General features: G+C 48.2%; 1 protein-coding gene across 10 annotated transcripts in view; it reads left to right on the forward strand.

The window, feature by feature from the left end:
• LOC106606791 (zinc finger SWIM domain-containing protein 8) overlaps window positions 1-15,367 on the forward strand; it is a 46,249-nt gene that overhangs the window by 28,883 nt on the left and 1,999 nt on the right. The window contains exons 9-22 of one of the 10 annotated variants that reach the window (XM_082975688.1): window positions 400-575; window positions 1,175-2,942; window positions 3,129-3,237; window positions 3,423-3,547; window positions 3,635-3,938; window positions 4,115-4,270; window positions 4,464-4,686; window positions 4,811-5,100; window positions 5,238-5,461; window positions 5,650-6,147; window positions 7,253-7,430; window positions 7,625-7,828; window positions 7,987-8,106; window positions 10,039-10,217. In XM_082975688.1, the coding sequence (XP_082831814.1) occupies window positions 400-575; window positions 1,175-2,942; window positions 3,129-3,237; window positions 3,423-3,547; window positions 3,635-3,938; window positions 4,115-4,270; window positions 4,464-4,686; window positions 4,811-5,100; window positions 5,238-5,461; window positions 5,650-6,147; window positions 7,253-7,430; window positions 7,625-7,828; window positions 7,987-8,106; window positions 10,039-10,217 (4,554 nt within the window). Of the gene's footprint in view, window positions 1-399; window positions 576-1,174; window positions 2,944-3,128; window positions 3,238-3,422; window positions 3,548-3,634; window positions 3,939-4,114; window positions 4,271-4,463; window positions 4,687-4,810; window positions 5,101-5,237; window positions 5,513-5,649; window positions 6,148-7,231; window positions 7,431-7,624; window positions 7,829-7,986; window positions 8,107-10,038; window positions 10,218-15,367 lie in introns of all 10 variants that reach the window. The other 9 variants (XM_082975709.1, XM_045720746.2, XM_014203196.3 and 6 more) reach the window with 9 other exon arrangements.

Here is a 15,367-nt window from a genome sequence, read left to right on the forward strand (position 1 = left end):
AAAGGTTTTCATTTGGACAAGGCTGTCTAAGTAAGACACCACTCCACTGCCCCTGGTGCCCCCTACTGTTGGTCAGGTGTATTTATTTGAAGGATCAGTATGATGTGCAATTTAATGGATTGCTTTAATTGTTGATTTTTAAGGTTAGGGGGAAGTGAAGAGTGCCACTTTTTAGGATGTCAATAACTTAATGTAATTATGGTTGTTTATAATTTGGTCTTGCCTTTTAGTCATTGTGTTACTGTTTTTACCATCGAGGACCACTTTGGAAACAAGCGTTTTAATTAATACTTTGAAGTGATATCCTCTGGGTCCACATTGTACATTTTTGTTTGTCTGTTACTCAATATCAATTCAGTTCATGATGGGACAGCAGTGACTTCTCTCCTCTCTCCTCAGATTATTGGCTGGTGGTACAGCGTGCGTACGTCGGCGTCCCACAGCAGTGCCAGCGGGCACACGGGGCGCAGTAACGGGCAGTCTGAGGTGGCAGCCCACGCCTGCGCCAGCATGTGTGATGACATGGTGGTTCTGTGGAGGCTGGCTGTGCTAGACCCTACCATGAGCCCTCAGAGGTGAGGTCACTTTCCTTTCTGCCTGTTTAACGCTTAGCCTTGGTTTCCTACATCCACTAGAAGAGTGTGTTGACAGCACAGCCCTCCTCCTGTCTCTTACCTTCATTTCACTTCTCACTTTCACAAGCGTTCCCAGGTCTGAATCTGTTTGTGTTGGGTTGATTGACACTCCTTTTGAGGCTCTGTGAATTTAATCTGATTAGAGCAGTCAGTGTTTGGAACATTGAGTGTATTATAGATGAGGGCATCTTCCTAATTCACTGTGTCATGTCCAATTCTCAAGGCACAGAGCCGATTTGCTGCTTGGCTTTAAATGTGTTATGTGCTCTCGCTCTACACACTGACAAAGAAAAATGTGGAATGACTGTCAAATTTCTCTGCAGAAAGCCTTTTTGTGTCTGTGCACTTCTTCCAGTTAGATTGATGTGTGTGTGTGTGTGTGTGTGTGTGTGTGTGTGTGTGTGTGTGTGGCAATACATTGGCAATTATATGAATTGTGTGTGTGCCTTTGTCTGCTTGTTTGTTACTATAGTATCTGCTCTGTGGCTCTTGTTTCCTGGACTGACTATAACAATGTTTATTTTTGCACCATCCTATAGGCGTTTGGAGCTGGCCTCCCAGCTCAAGCAGTGGCATCTGAAAGTGATTGAGATTGTGAAGCGAGGGCAACATCGCAAGTCCCTGGACAAACTGTTCCAGGGCTTCAAGCCAGCCGTGGAGTCCTGCTACTTCAACTGGGAGGTGGCCTACCCACTGCCAGGCATCACCTACTGCAGTGCTGACAAGAAGAGCGCCTCCTTCTGCTGGGCCAGGGCAGTGCAGCAGCAGAGAGGGGCCAAGGCTGGCCTGGCTGGAGACACCTCTGAACTTGGAGGAGGAGGGGGGAGATCTGGCAGCTCTGAGGGAGGTGGGGGAGACTACAAGGGCAGAAGTCCCCAACAAGAAGTGGCCGTCAGGCCCAAAGAGACCATTGTGAGCAAGAGGAAGGGGTTGTCGGCCGGGGGCGGAGGAGGGGTCCTAGTGCGGCTAGGGGGCAGTGTCTCTCTCTCTCTAGAGGAGGGCAGTAGTAAGGGGATGTACAAAGGCGCAGGTTCCTCCTCGTCCATTGGGGGTAAGACTAAGCTGGCCCAGGGGGGGAGGTCATCAGGAGGGGGATCAGGAGGGGTAGGGGGAAAACACCAAGCAGCGAAGCGCCGCACCAGCAGTGAGGACAGCTCCCTGGAGCCTGACATGGCCGAGCTGAGCTTGGATGACGGCTCCAGTCTGGCGCTGGGCGCTGAGGCCAGTAACACCTTTGACTTCACACCCCCGCCGCCCGAGATGCTGCCCTCACCAAGCCCGCTACTCAGAGAGCCACACAAATACAGTGGGGGAGGGAAAGGGGCCGGAAACATGCCCAAGGAGCGCTCCTTTGAAGGCAAACGTGTCACTCTTGCTGCCACCCTGGCTGCCACTGAGTCACAGGCCGCCTTCCCCCTCAAGGAGAACGCCACTGTCGTCATGGAAGCGGCTGTTGCCTTGGAGAAGGAGGTGGAAGTGGAGGCAGAGATGGAGGTGAATGGAAATAAGGAGGCGACCCCCGCTGGAGACGCTCGGCTCTCCACCTCGGTCGCTGTTGTTACCGTGACTGCTGCTGCCGCCAAGCCACCGCGTGGTGGGCGCCGAGAAACTGGCGCTGGAGCCGTAGCTCTGCCCAATCAGAGCCCAGCGGCAGGGGCAGGGGGAGACCCTGTTGGAGAGGATGACTACCGGGCCTACTACCTAAATGCAGCCTCTGAGGAGGGGGCAGAGAGAGTGCCAGAGAACAACCATGAGGAGGAACCAGACATCTTTGCTGGGATCAAGCCACTGGAGCAGGAGGGCCAGATGGAGGTGCTGTTTGCATGTGCAGAGGCCCTCCACGCCCATGGCTACAGCAACGAGGCCTGCAGACTGGCAGTGGAGCTGGCTGGAGACCTGCTGGCCAACCCTCCAGACCTGAAGGTGGAGCAGCCCCAGACGAAGGGTAAGAAGAGCAAGGTGTCCACCAGCAGGCAGACCCAGGTGGCCACCAACACCCTGGTAAAGACCTCCTTCCTGCTGACGGTGCTGAGCGAGAGGCTGGAGCTCCACAACCTGGCCTTCAGCACGGGCATGTTCTCCCTGGAGCTGCAGAGGCCCCCAGCCTCCACCAAGGCCCTGGAGGTCAAGCTGGCCTACCAGGAGTCAGAGGTGGTGGCTCTGCTTAAGAAGATCCCTCTGGGCCTGGTGGAGATGACGTCCATACGGGACAGGGCCGAGCAGCTCCGAGACGGGAACTTCTGTGACTACAGGCCTGTCCTGCCCCTCATGCTGGCCAGCTTCATATTTGATGTGCTGTGTACCCCAGGTGACTCTCGCTATACATGTAAAATGTTCTCTGTTTGAACTCACACAATACATACAACAAACAGTATATATGCAAACAGATGTAGAACTTTTACTTGCTAATTGATCTGAATTACATGTCATGCTGTCATCACACTAGTGAGACTTCCAGTAATTTATATTTCACCCCTCCCCCTCCATTATTTTGTTTGTACAGTTGTCTCCCCCACAGGTTCCCGTCCTCCCAGCCGGAACCGGAACAATGACATGCCTGGAGACGAGGAGCTGGGCTTTGAGGCTGCTGTCGCAGCACTGGGTAAGATCGACCACAAGGTTTTTATATTTACACCTTCAGGAAGTGGTAGGCACCACATTTAATGGCTGTGTTGAGGTTAGTGATACTTAAATAGGAAAACGTCCAGGTACCAGTTTGGCCTTGAAACTGCTGAACTCGTTTGCTGCCGTCTGTTCATATTTCTGCCTCCCCTTTTTCCGCTGTAGGTATGAAGACCACAGTGAGCGAGGCAGAGCACCCTCTGCTGTGTGAGGGGACCAGGAGAGAGAAAGGAGACTTGGCTCTGGCTCTTATGATCACATACAAGGATGACCAGAGCAAGCTGAAAAAGGTAGCCCTTGGTTTCCGCACTGTAGCTAGTAGAATGAACTACTTAACAAATAAGGATTGTGATGACTCTCCCTCTGTGACCTCTTAGATCCTGGACAAGCTGCTGGACAGAGAGAGCCAGACCCACAAGCCCCAAACCCTGAGCTCCTTCTACTCCAGCAAGCCAGCTGCCAGCAGCCAAAGGAGCCCGTCCAAGCACGCTGCCCACAATGCTCACGGACACGGAGGTGCCACCGGAGGGGTGTCCAAACACGCCCCCAACGCCACGGCTGCAGCTGGGTCCTCCTCTGTGCAAGTGGTGGCTGCTGGTGGGGCAGCAGGACAGCTGGCGGGCAGCGGGGTGCAGAACAACGCCACACCCGGAGAGGGCGTCAGTGAGGCCAGAGAACAAGGTGAGACGCAGACAGGGTGGTTATGTCGTACTGTACCTGTCCTGCACTGAAAATGCTGTTACCCTACCTATACAAAACAGATTTGTTGAAAATGGAAGGAATTCTTTGAATCCAACCCTCACTGTTGCTACCGTAGGCATGTAAAAACGTATTCAATATTTAACTTATTGGCTCAGCAGATGGCACCCAGCCTGCGTCGTGTGACCAGCCGAGTGAGGCGGTCCCATTCAAGCCCGAGGGCACGGTGCCCAGCCGCTTGGCGCTGGGAGGACGGGGGGCATACAGCGGGCGCTGCTGGGGCTCTCCTGTCCGCCAGAAGAAGAAACACACAGGTAACCAACTAACCATGACCCTGAACCTCAGATTAAGACACTGGCTGTGTCTCTAATAACAGCCTATACTACTGTATAGTGTGCACTGCATTTGACCAGGCCCATGTCATATGACGAATGGCTTCTAGAGGTAGTATTGACATGTGGCTGACAAGAAGTTTTAAGTTTAGCGGTTTTGATATTGTTGTCCCAGGCATGGCGAGTATCGACAGCAGTGCTCCTGAGACCACCTCAGACAGCTCCCCCACCCTCAGCCGACGTCCACTCAGAGGGGGCTGGGCTGCGGCCTCCTGGGGGAGGGGCCAGGACAGTGACAGCATCAGCAGCTCTTCCTCTGATTCGCTGGGCTCCTCCTCATCCAGCGGCTCTCGCAGGGCCGGAGGCGGAGCTAGGGCAAAGAGCACAGACACCAGCAGGTGAGTGACTCCTCCTACATATTCTATACACGTGTTGATGCTTTTTAATTATTGGAGAACTCAACTAAGGTATTGACGAAAATATGCTAATACACTGAATTTCCTCTTCCCGCCACCCTCTTAGGTATAAAGGGCGTCGTCCCGAGTGCCATGCACCCCATGTGCCCAACCAGCCATCGGAGGCGGCGGCTCACTTCTACTTTGAGCTGGCCAAGACGGTGCTGATCAAGGCCGGGGGCAACAGCTCCACCTCCATCTTCACCCAGCCCTCAGCCAGCGGGGGCCACCAGGGTCCCCACCGCAACTTGCACCTCTGTGCCTTCGAGATCGGCCTGTACGCCCTGGGCCTGCACAACTTTGTCTCGCCCAACTGGCTATCCAGGACCTACTCCTCCCACGTCTCCTGGATCACAGGTGAGGTTTATAAAAAAATCTAGTTCATCCCAAAAATGTTTTTTTTTTTTAATAGTCCATGAGAGACAGGTAGCTAGCTATAAGCTTGGTCTGGTCCACCACACTTTACATGAGTGTCTCCTCCTCTCCCCCGCCAGGCCAGGCCATGGAGATTGGCAGTGCTGCCCTCAACATCCTGGTGGAGTGCTGGGATGGGCACCTCACCCCTCCTGAGGTGGCATCACTGGCAGACAGGGCATCACGGGCGCGGGACCCCAACATGGTTCGCGCTGCGGCCGAGCTGGCCCTGAGCTGCCTGCCCCATGCACACGCCCTCAACCCCAATGAGATCCAGAGGGCCCTGGTGCAGTGCAAGGAACAGGTACATGTCCGGTACTCTTCAGTTCTGCAGAAGACACATCGGACTACTCATGTAGGCTGGGCATCTTTTTATTCTTTTACCCTTTTATCCATTTTGTCCTGAAAATGCACTTTTTTTCCTTTTTTTTTCCTAATCTCATCATTTCTTCTCCCTCTCTCGTCACCCCCTCCCCTCCTCTCTCCCTGCAGGACAATGTTATGCTAGAGAAAGCCTGTATGGCTGTAGAGGAGGCAGCCAAGGGGGGCGGTGTGTACCCTGAGGTTCTGTTTGAGGTGGCCCACCAGTGGTACTGGCTCTATGAGCAGACAGTAGGAGGGGGCTCAGGGGCCCAGCGCGAGGGCCCGGGACGCTGCAGGGCCAACGGTGGAGCTGGGAGAAGGCCCCCGGAGACGGGTCACGGTGTAACGGACAACAGTGGCAACATGGAGTCCTCTGGTGTTGCCACAGTGACTGCCTCTGTGACAGCAGCGGCTGTGGTGCCCGTCATCTCTGTAGGCTCCACCATCTACCAATCACACGCCCTGCCTGGCTCTGCCATGGCCCACCCCCACTCCCAGGGCCTGCACCCCTACACTACCATCCAGGCCCACCTGCCCACCGTCTGCACCCCCCAGTACCTGGGGCACCCGCTGCAGCACGTCCCCCGGCCCACTGTGTTCCCCTTGTCAGGGGGTGCGTACCCACAGGTAAGAGGACTGTCTGGAGGCATCATGGAGAGGAGGGAAAGACTGATGGAGACAAAGAGCTGGGAGAGAGATGGAGGGGAGAAAACTGATAAGATGTTCAAATTGAGATGCTTGGGCTTCCAGTGAAATACTGTTGCCAGTTCTTCTTTCCTTAAGTAGCTTCCATCAACTTAGAAGACATTAAGTCTCCCTATAGACCCCCACCTCTGCTTCACACTGCATGCAGGGCTTCTCTCAGTCCCTAGATCCCTCAAACTCAACTCTGGACCTTTTTCAACTCTTTTTATTGTTCCCCTCTAATTAGGGACTGATTTAGACCTGGGACACAGGTATGTGCAATTGTTTATCAGGTAGAAGAGAAAGCCAGCAGGCTCTGGACCTCGTAGAGGAAAGAGTTGAACACACCTCCCCTAGAACATAACAGAGAATAGCTGATGGCAGAGACTGCTCCACCACGTCTTGAACTCTCCAGATTCACTAACACACAGTTTTGAATTCCATTTATTTATTTTTCATTGTTGTTTTGGTAACTGTTTCTCATATTTGGTTATTTTAATGACCTTCTGTTCAGTTCGTGAAGTTTGGTTTGAATTGAGATGGAGAAGGTAGGGAGAGTTGGTAGGGAGCTGAAAGAGTACAATATTGAAACTAAGTTTCAAGGAGACTCAACTAGACAATTGGACCACCGAAGTGATCAGTATGCACCTGGTGTTTGACTTTGAAAATCTTTTTTCTTTTCTTATTCCTCTACATTCTCTCTTGTGCATGTCAGGACATTTGAGAGGAAATGATGGGAGAATGTATTAGTATTGACTGACAGCCACTCCGTAACTATAGGCTGAAAAAAGTAAATGGAGGCGCAAGCACACCATGCCTTAAACCCCCCCCCCCCCCAAGGGCTCAGTGGGGAATTCTGACATCCTTTGTTTCACTATATGAATGATAAATGACTCATCTCTTTTTGTATTAAGCCCACGACCATTGTCTTCCGTCATGTCACTCGTTCCTCAGTGCGATATTCATATGCACTATCTGACATAAGACAGTGGCCCGCAACAGAGAATAGCATCTAACTAATTTTAAGTGTGTATGTGTGCCCTCCCAGGGAATGCACCCGGCCTTTATCGGTGCCCAGTACCCGTTCTCGGTGGCCACCGGCCCCCATCCGCCCATGGCAGCAACTGCGGTCACCTTCCCTGGTATTCCCGTGCCGTCCATGACCCAGATCGCCGTCCACCCGTACCACACCGAGACCGGCCTGCCTCTGAGCACCACTGTAGCAGGTGAGCGGAGACCACTGCTGCGTGTGTGTTTGCGCACGTCCATGTGTAGTCTGTCTATAAACGTCAAATAGTAATCTAATCAGCTAACATGCTAATGTAGTTGATGGATCACATTCAACAGGAACAACTTTAAAAAAAATGTAAAAAGATTACTTGATGGATGTTTTATAATGGGCTCTCCATGGCACTCTCAGGAGCCGCGTCTTTTTCCTCTTTCTATCCAGTAGGTGGCGTCCATTCAGGCACCACAATCCAGGCCATTCAGGGGTCATCTCTTCCTGGTATGTCTTCCCAGCCCGTCTCATTGGTCAGCGCCCCCTTCCCATCTGAAGACGAGCAGCATAGCCAGCCAATCAGCCAGCAGGGTCTTCACTACCTGCACTCAGCCTACAGAGTTGGTGAGGAATATACCTATGCTTTTAAGTGTCCATGATATGATTCTCTAGATGTAATACTAGATGCACTGTGAATATCAGTTCTATCGTTTGCGATTGTTATGCTTTCTATTCAAAGTAATTGGTGTTAACTGTGATATTTGACCCTGACTCTTTGATAGGCATGCTGGCTTTGGAGATGCTTGGAAGGAGGGCTCACAACGACCACCCTAATAACTTCTCCCGCAGCCCCCCATACACGGAGGATGTCAAGTGGCTCCTGGGACTGGCTGCACGGCTAGGTGAGAAAGGGGCAGGGATGAAGAGGGCATGCTGCGGGCATCTTGGATTCTAGTAGTTTCATCTATTAAAACCTGTTCAGGACAGACGTTCCGCCAGCGGGACCCCTCGCCAACAGCCAATGGAAATGCAAAACAACAAATCTCATAATTCAAATTTCTCAAACAATCAACTATTTTACACCATTTTAAACTTCTCGTTAATGCAACCACATTGTCCGATTTCAAAAAGGCTTTACGGCGAAAGCATAGCATTAGATGATGTTAGAACATCACCTTGACAAGAAAAACCACACAGCCATTTTCCTAGCAAGGAGAGGCGTAACAAAAACCAGAAATACAGCTAAAATTAATCACTAACCTTTGACGATCTTCATCAGATGACACTCCCAGGACTCAATGTTACCCAATACATGTATGTTTTGTTTGATAAAGTTCATATTTATATCCAAAAACCCCATTTTTACATTGGCGCGTGATGTTCAGAAAATGTTTTGCCTCCAAAACTTCCGGTGAATGAGCACATCAATTTACAAAAATACTCATCATAAACGTTGATAAAATTTACATTTGTTGAAAGAATTATAGATACACTTCTCCTTAATGCAACCGCTGTGTCAGATTTCAAAACAGCTTTACGGCGAAAGCACATTGTTCAATATTCTGAGTACAGAGCTCAGCCATCAAAGCAAGCTATACAGTTACCCGCCAAGTTCTGGAGTCAACAAAACTCAGAAATAGTATTATAAATCTTCACTTTGCTGATCTTTGTCGGAATGCACTCCCAGGACTCCCACTTCCACAAGAAATGTTTGTTTTGTTCGATAAACTCCATATTTATGTCCAAATACCTCCGTTTTGTTTGCGTGTTCAGATCACTATTCCAAAGGCAAAATGTGCGAGTGCAAAACCCTAGACGAAAAGTCAAAAAGTTCCATTACCGTTCATAGAAACATGTCAAACGATGTTTACAATCAATCCTTAGGGTCTTTTTATCATAAATCTTTGATAATATTCCAACCGGACAATAGCGTATTCATTAAAGAGGAAAAAGAAGGAACGGCGCCTGCGTGACCGCGCAGTAAACAACTCATTGGCCTCAGGCAGTCCACTTGTTGAGTCAGCTCTTATTCTCTCCCCAGTCACAGTAGAAGCATGAAACAAGGTTCTAAAGACTGTTGACATCTAGTGGAAGCCTTAGGAAGTGCAATATGACCCCACAGACACTGTATATTGGATAGGGAATCACTTGGAAAAACTACAAACCTCAGATTTCCCACTTCCTGGTTGGATTTTTCTCAGGTTTTTGCTTGCCATATGAGTTCTGTTATACTCACAGACATCATTCAAACAGTTTTAGAAACTTCAGTGTGTTCTATCCAAATCTACTAATAAAATGCAAATATTTAACTCTGGGCCCGAGTAGCAGGCAGTTTACTCTGGGCACGCTTTACATCCGAATGTGAAAATACTGCCCCCTGTCCCAAACAGGTTTTAAGGTGTTTTGGGAAAAGAGGGAAATATTGATTTTGAAGTATTTATACACCAGCATCATAACATCTGGTGGTTTAAGAAGGCGAAGACTAGAGTTAAATGCTAAGTAAGACACACAAACATATATCGGAGAACTGAATTGTCTGTGTATGTTGAGAGGATTCTACTGAAATGATTCTGCCAGAATTCAAAGTGTAACATACTGTATCTTATTTTTTTAATTTTTTTAAATCAATTAGGATCCCCATTAGCCGACCCCAATTGCGACAGCTCGTCTTACCCTTACCCCCAGCTCGTCCGCCCCTTAGAGACAAAATACTTTACAATTTACATCCGTTTTAAAACATTAACATGTAGTGTCTGTGTGCACATCCATTAGTCATAGGCTTTCGCTAACTGTCAGCAAAGCGTAAATGCTCACCATTCTCTCATCCTCTCCAGGTGTGAACTATGTGTACCAGTTCTGTGTGGGTGCGGCTAAGGGTGTACTCAGCCCCTTCGTCCTTCAGGAGATCATCATGGAGGCTCTCCAGAGACTCAACCCCGCCCACATCCATGCCCACCTCCGCACGCCCGCCTTCCATCAGCTTGTGCAGCGCTGCCAGCAGGCCTATCTACAGGTAACACCAGAGCCCAGGCCACAAACAACCCCTAGACCAGGGTTACCCAACTGGCAGCCTGATTTTATTTGGCTCCCCAAGTTTTTTTTATGAGAAAAAAAAAAAAAAAAAAAAAAAATTATATTGTTGTACATAAGACTGTAAAAACAACAGCAAATCAGTTTAGGGATTTTAGTTTTGGAAATCTGTTCCAAAGTATTCCAACACATAGTGGCTTTGGAAAGTATTCAGACCCCTTCACTTTTTCCACATTTTGTTACGTTACAGCCTCATTCTGAAATTGATTTAATATTTTTTTTTCTGGGGCCGCCTAAGTGGTGCAGCGGTCTAAGGCACTGCATCGCAATGCTAGCTGCGTTACTACAGATCCTGGTTTGATACCGGGCTGTGTCACAGCCGGCCACGACCGGGAGACCAATGAGGCGACGCACAATTGGCCCAGCGTCATCCGTCTGTGAGCTGATGCGCAGCTGGGTCATGCAGCAAGACAATGATACAAAACACACAATCAAGTCTACATGAAAAAGGTTAAAAAGCAACACATTTTTAGTTTTGGAATGGCCTAGTCAAAGTCCAGAACTAATCCCTATTGATATGTTCTGACAGGACTTGAAACAAGCAGTTTATGCTTGAAAACCCACAAATGTCGCAAAGTTAAAGCAGTTCTGCATGCAAGAGTGGGCCATAATTCCCCAACAGCGATGTGAGAGACAACCACTACAGGAAGCATATTAAAGCATGACACTCATGTCAAAATGATCATTAAGCCTTGATGGATGTAAAGTGCCAAGCATATGAATCCAAAAGACTTTCCTTTGGCACAGATTTTTTTCCTCTGGATGAAGGTTAAACTTTTTCAATACCCTGAAATCGTTAAGATTTGTTAGTGGCAGGCAAAAGGGTCATTTTCATCATTACACCTTATGGTGCTCTTGCTCACATTCTTTGCTTAAGGCGCCTAGAGATTTTCCCAACATACAAAATACCACATGGGCAACATAAGATGATGATAACATTCATGGTGTTATATGTAATATAATGATGACAGATAGTCCTGAATGAATAATGATGAGTGAGAAAGTTAGACATAAATATCATACCCCCCAAAAAATGCTAAACTGTCTTGGGGGTATGATATTTATGTCTCTTTATCACTCATCATTATTCACGATTCATTCAGGACTATCCGTAATCATGGTAGCATCCATATTAATGTAAAAAAAGAAAATGTCCCTTTTTCAGGACCCTGTCTTTCAAAGATAATTTGTAAAAATCCAAATAACTTCACAGATCTTCATTGTAAAGGGTATAAACACAGTTTCACATGCTTGTTCAATGCACCATAAACAATTAATGAAGTTGCACCTGTGGAACGGTCGGTAAGACACTAACAGCTTACAGACGGTAGGCAATTAAGGTCACAGTTATGGAAACTTAGGACACTAAAGAGGCCTTTCTACTGACTCTGAAAAACACCAAAAGAAGGATGCCCAGGGTCCCTGCTCATCTGTGTGAATGTGCCTTAAGCATGCTGCAAGGAGGCATGAGGACTGCAGATGTGGCCAGGGCAATACATTGCAATGTCCGTACTGTGAGACGCCGAAGACAGGACGGACAGCTGATCGTCCTCGCAGTGGCAGACCACGTGTAACAACACCTGCACAGGATCGGTACGTCTGAACATCACACCTGCAGGACAGGTACAGGATGGCAACAACAACTGCACGAGTTACACCAGGAACGCACAATCCCTCCATCAGTGCTCAGACTGTCCACAATGGGCTGAGAGAGGCTGGACTGAGGGCTTGTAGGCCTGTTGTAAGGCAGGTCCTCACCAGACATCACCAGCAACAATGTCGCCTATGGGCACAAACCAACGGTCGCTGGACCAGACAGGACTGGCAGAAAGTGTTCTTCACTGACGAGTCGCGGTTTTGTCTCACCAGGGGTGATGGTCGGATTCACGTTTATCATCGAAGGAATGAGCATTGCACCGGGGCCTGTACTCTGGAGCGGAATCGATTTGGAGGTGGAGGGTCCGTCATGGTCTAGGGCGGTGAGCCACAGCATCATCGGACTGAGCTTGTTGTCATTGCAGGCAATTTCAACGCTGTGCATTACAGGGAAGACATCCTCCCTCATTTGCTACCCTTCCTGCAGGCTCATCCTGGCTCAGGCTCATCCTCATCCTCCAGCATGACAATGCCACCATGCACAGAATGAAAAGTATGGCTGATTTCCTGCAAGACAGGAATGTCAGTGTTCTGCCATGGCCAGCGAAGAGCCCGGATCTCAATCCCATTGAGCGCGTCTGGGACCTGTTGGATCGGAGGGTGAGGGCTAGGGCCATTTCCCCCCCAGAAATGTCTGGGAACTTGCAGGTGCCTTGGTTGAAGAGTGGGGTAACATCTCACAGCAAGAACTGACAAATCTGGTGCAGTCCATGAGGAGGAGATGCACTGCAGTACTTAATGCAGCTGGTGGCCACACCAGATACTGACTATTACTTTGGATTTTGCCCCCCCCTTGTTCAGGGACACATTATTCCATTTCTGTTAGGTACATGTCTGTGGAACTTGTTCAGTTTATGTCTCCGTTCTTGAATCTTGTTATGTTCATACAAATATTTACACATGTTACGTTTGCTGAAAATACACACAGTTGACAGTGAGAGGACGTTTCTTTTTTTGCTGAGTTTCGATGTGTTTGGAAACATGACTCCAAAATGACACCAAATTATTCACCATTCATTTCTATTGAGCACAAAATAATCTGAAACCCAACCAAAACAAACCGCAAATGCATCCAAGAAGTTTGTAGAGTCACAAGCTTGATGTTGTCATTGCGTGCTAGGAATATGGGACTAAATCCCAAACTTGACTAATTTTGGTGTCCTAAAATGGGGGGACTATGTACAAAAAGTGCAGTAATTTCTAAATGATTAACCCGATATGGATGAAAATACCCTAAAATTAAAGCTGACAGTCTGCTCTTTAACCTCCATAGTCATTGTATCATAAAAAAAGTGTCACTGTCCCAATACTTTTGGAGTCACTGTATACGCTTTAGGGTTAAATGTGGTTATACGTGTTACATAGCAGTTTCTCTTAGTTTTCACACTTATGCCCAGCAACTCTTGGCGTACTGGGAAGAGGAACCTCCGTCGAAGAAACGCTGTTTCATGGCTGTAGCCTTGTAAACGTAATCGTCAGTGGAGTGGCTCAGGCGTCCGTCTACAGAATTGACTCCGAGGTAAACCGTTTAAGTGCATTAGGATGCGCACTGTAAGCTAAAATAAGTGTTATGGTCTGCCTTTTTGATAGAGGGTGGTGATGAGGTTACCATCAGAGACCACTTCACATATCTAGAAAATGTAAATATTTCTAGTCACATTCTATGGAGAACTTGATCAGGGTTTATATCATTTGAGGAAAGAGACAAATTCATTATGTTAATCCTGACTTCCAGTCCAAATGTACAAGATATCATCAATATATCTCATATTGAAATTACTGTCTGAAATTGCAGCAGTACCATAGGGCAGTGTCTACCCTTTTGAGTCATACTCCATTAAACCGCACCATTGTGAGCAAATTGAAGCGCTGTCCGTTTCCCGTTAATAATTTATCAATTTAAACTCATTATGATACAGAATCTGTCCTGAGAGGTTAAAAAAAAAAACACCTGCTCAAGGCTGGGACTGAAAATGCAGGGCACTGGAGATGTGCGGAATTCTCATCACTTCATTAATGCCCTCAAGGGCTTACCCTGAGATGGAGGGATGTGATTAAATTAACAAATGTAAACCTAGTTAAAGGTGGCTGTATCAATATACACTATATATACAAAAGTATGGACACCCCTTCAAATTAGTGGATTCTGCTATTTCAACCACACATGTTGCTGACCGCTGTATAAAATTGAGCACATAGCCATGCAGTCTCCATTGGACAAACATTGGCAGTAGAATGATCTTCCTGAAAAGCTCTGTCTTTTAACGGGGTACCGTTGTAGGATGCCACCTTTCCAACAAGTCAATTTGTCAAATTTCTGCCCTGCTAGAGCTGCCCCGGTCACCTGTAAGTGCTGTTATTGTGAAGTGGAAACATCTAGGCGCAATAACGGCTCAGCCGCGAAGTGGTAGGCCACACAAGCTCACAGAACGGGACTGCCAGGGGATGTGGTGCATCAAAATCATCTGTCCTCGGTTGCAACACTCACTACCGAGTTCCAAACTGCCTCTGGAAGCAACATCAGTACAAAAAATGTTCGTCGGAAGCTTCATGAAATGGGTTTCCATGGCCAAGCAACTGCACACAAGCATAAGATTACCATGCGCAATGCCAAGTGTAGGCTGGAGGTGGTGTAAAGCTCACCGCCATTGGACTCTGGAGCAGTGGAAACGTGTTCTCTGGCGTGATGAATCACGCTTCACCATCTGGCAGTCCGACGGACGAATTTGGGCTTGGCAGATGCTTGGAGAACGCTACCTGCCCGACTGCATAGTGCCAACTGTAAAGTTTGGTGGAAGAATAAAGGTCTGGCGCTGTGTTTTATGGTTTGGGCTAGTCCCCTTAGTTCCAGTGAAGGGAAATCTTAACGCTACAGCATACAATGACATTCTAGTCAATTCTGTGTTTTCAACTTTGTGGCAACAGTTTGTGGAAGGCCCTTTCCTGTTTCAGCACGACAATGCACCCATACACAAAGTGAGGCCCATACAGAAATGGTTTGTTGAGATCGGTGTGGAAGAAATTGACTGGCCTGCACAGAGCCCTGACCTCAACCTCATTGAACACCTTTTGGATGAATTGGAACGCTGACTGCGAGCAAGGCCTACTGCCCAACATCAGTGCCCAACCTCACTAATGCTTTTGTGGCTGAATGGAAGCAAGTCCCTGCAGCAATGTTCCAACCTCTAGTGGAAAGCCTTCCCAGAAGAGTGGAGGCTGTTATAGCAGGAAAGGGGGGACCAACTCCATGTTAATGCCCATGATTTTGGAATGAGATGTTGGACGTTCAGGTGTCCACATACGTTTGGTCATGTCGTGTATAACACTGGTAGTGGACCACATATTTATCTATATTCCCACCAAACACTATTGTTCAATCCAAATCGATCCCAAGTTCCTATGTACTTGTGTAAATCT

The sequence above is a fragment of the Salmo salar genome, chromosome 01 (assembly GCF_965601325.2).
Source record: "Salmo salar chromosome 01, fSalSal1, whole genome shotgun sequence".
Taxonomy (NCBI): Eukaryota; Metazoa; Chordata; class Actinopteri; order Salmoniformes; family Salmonidae; genus Salmo; species Salmo salar.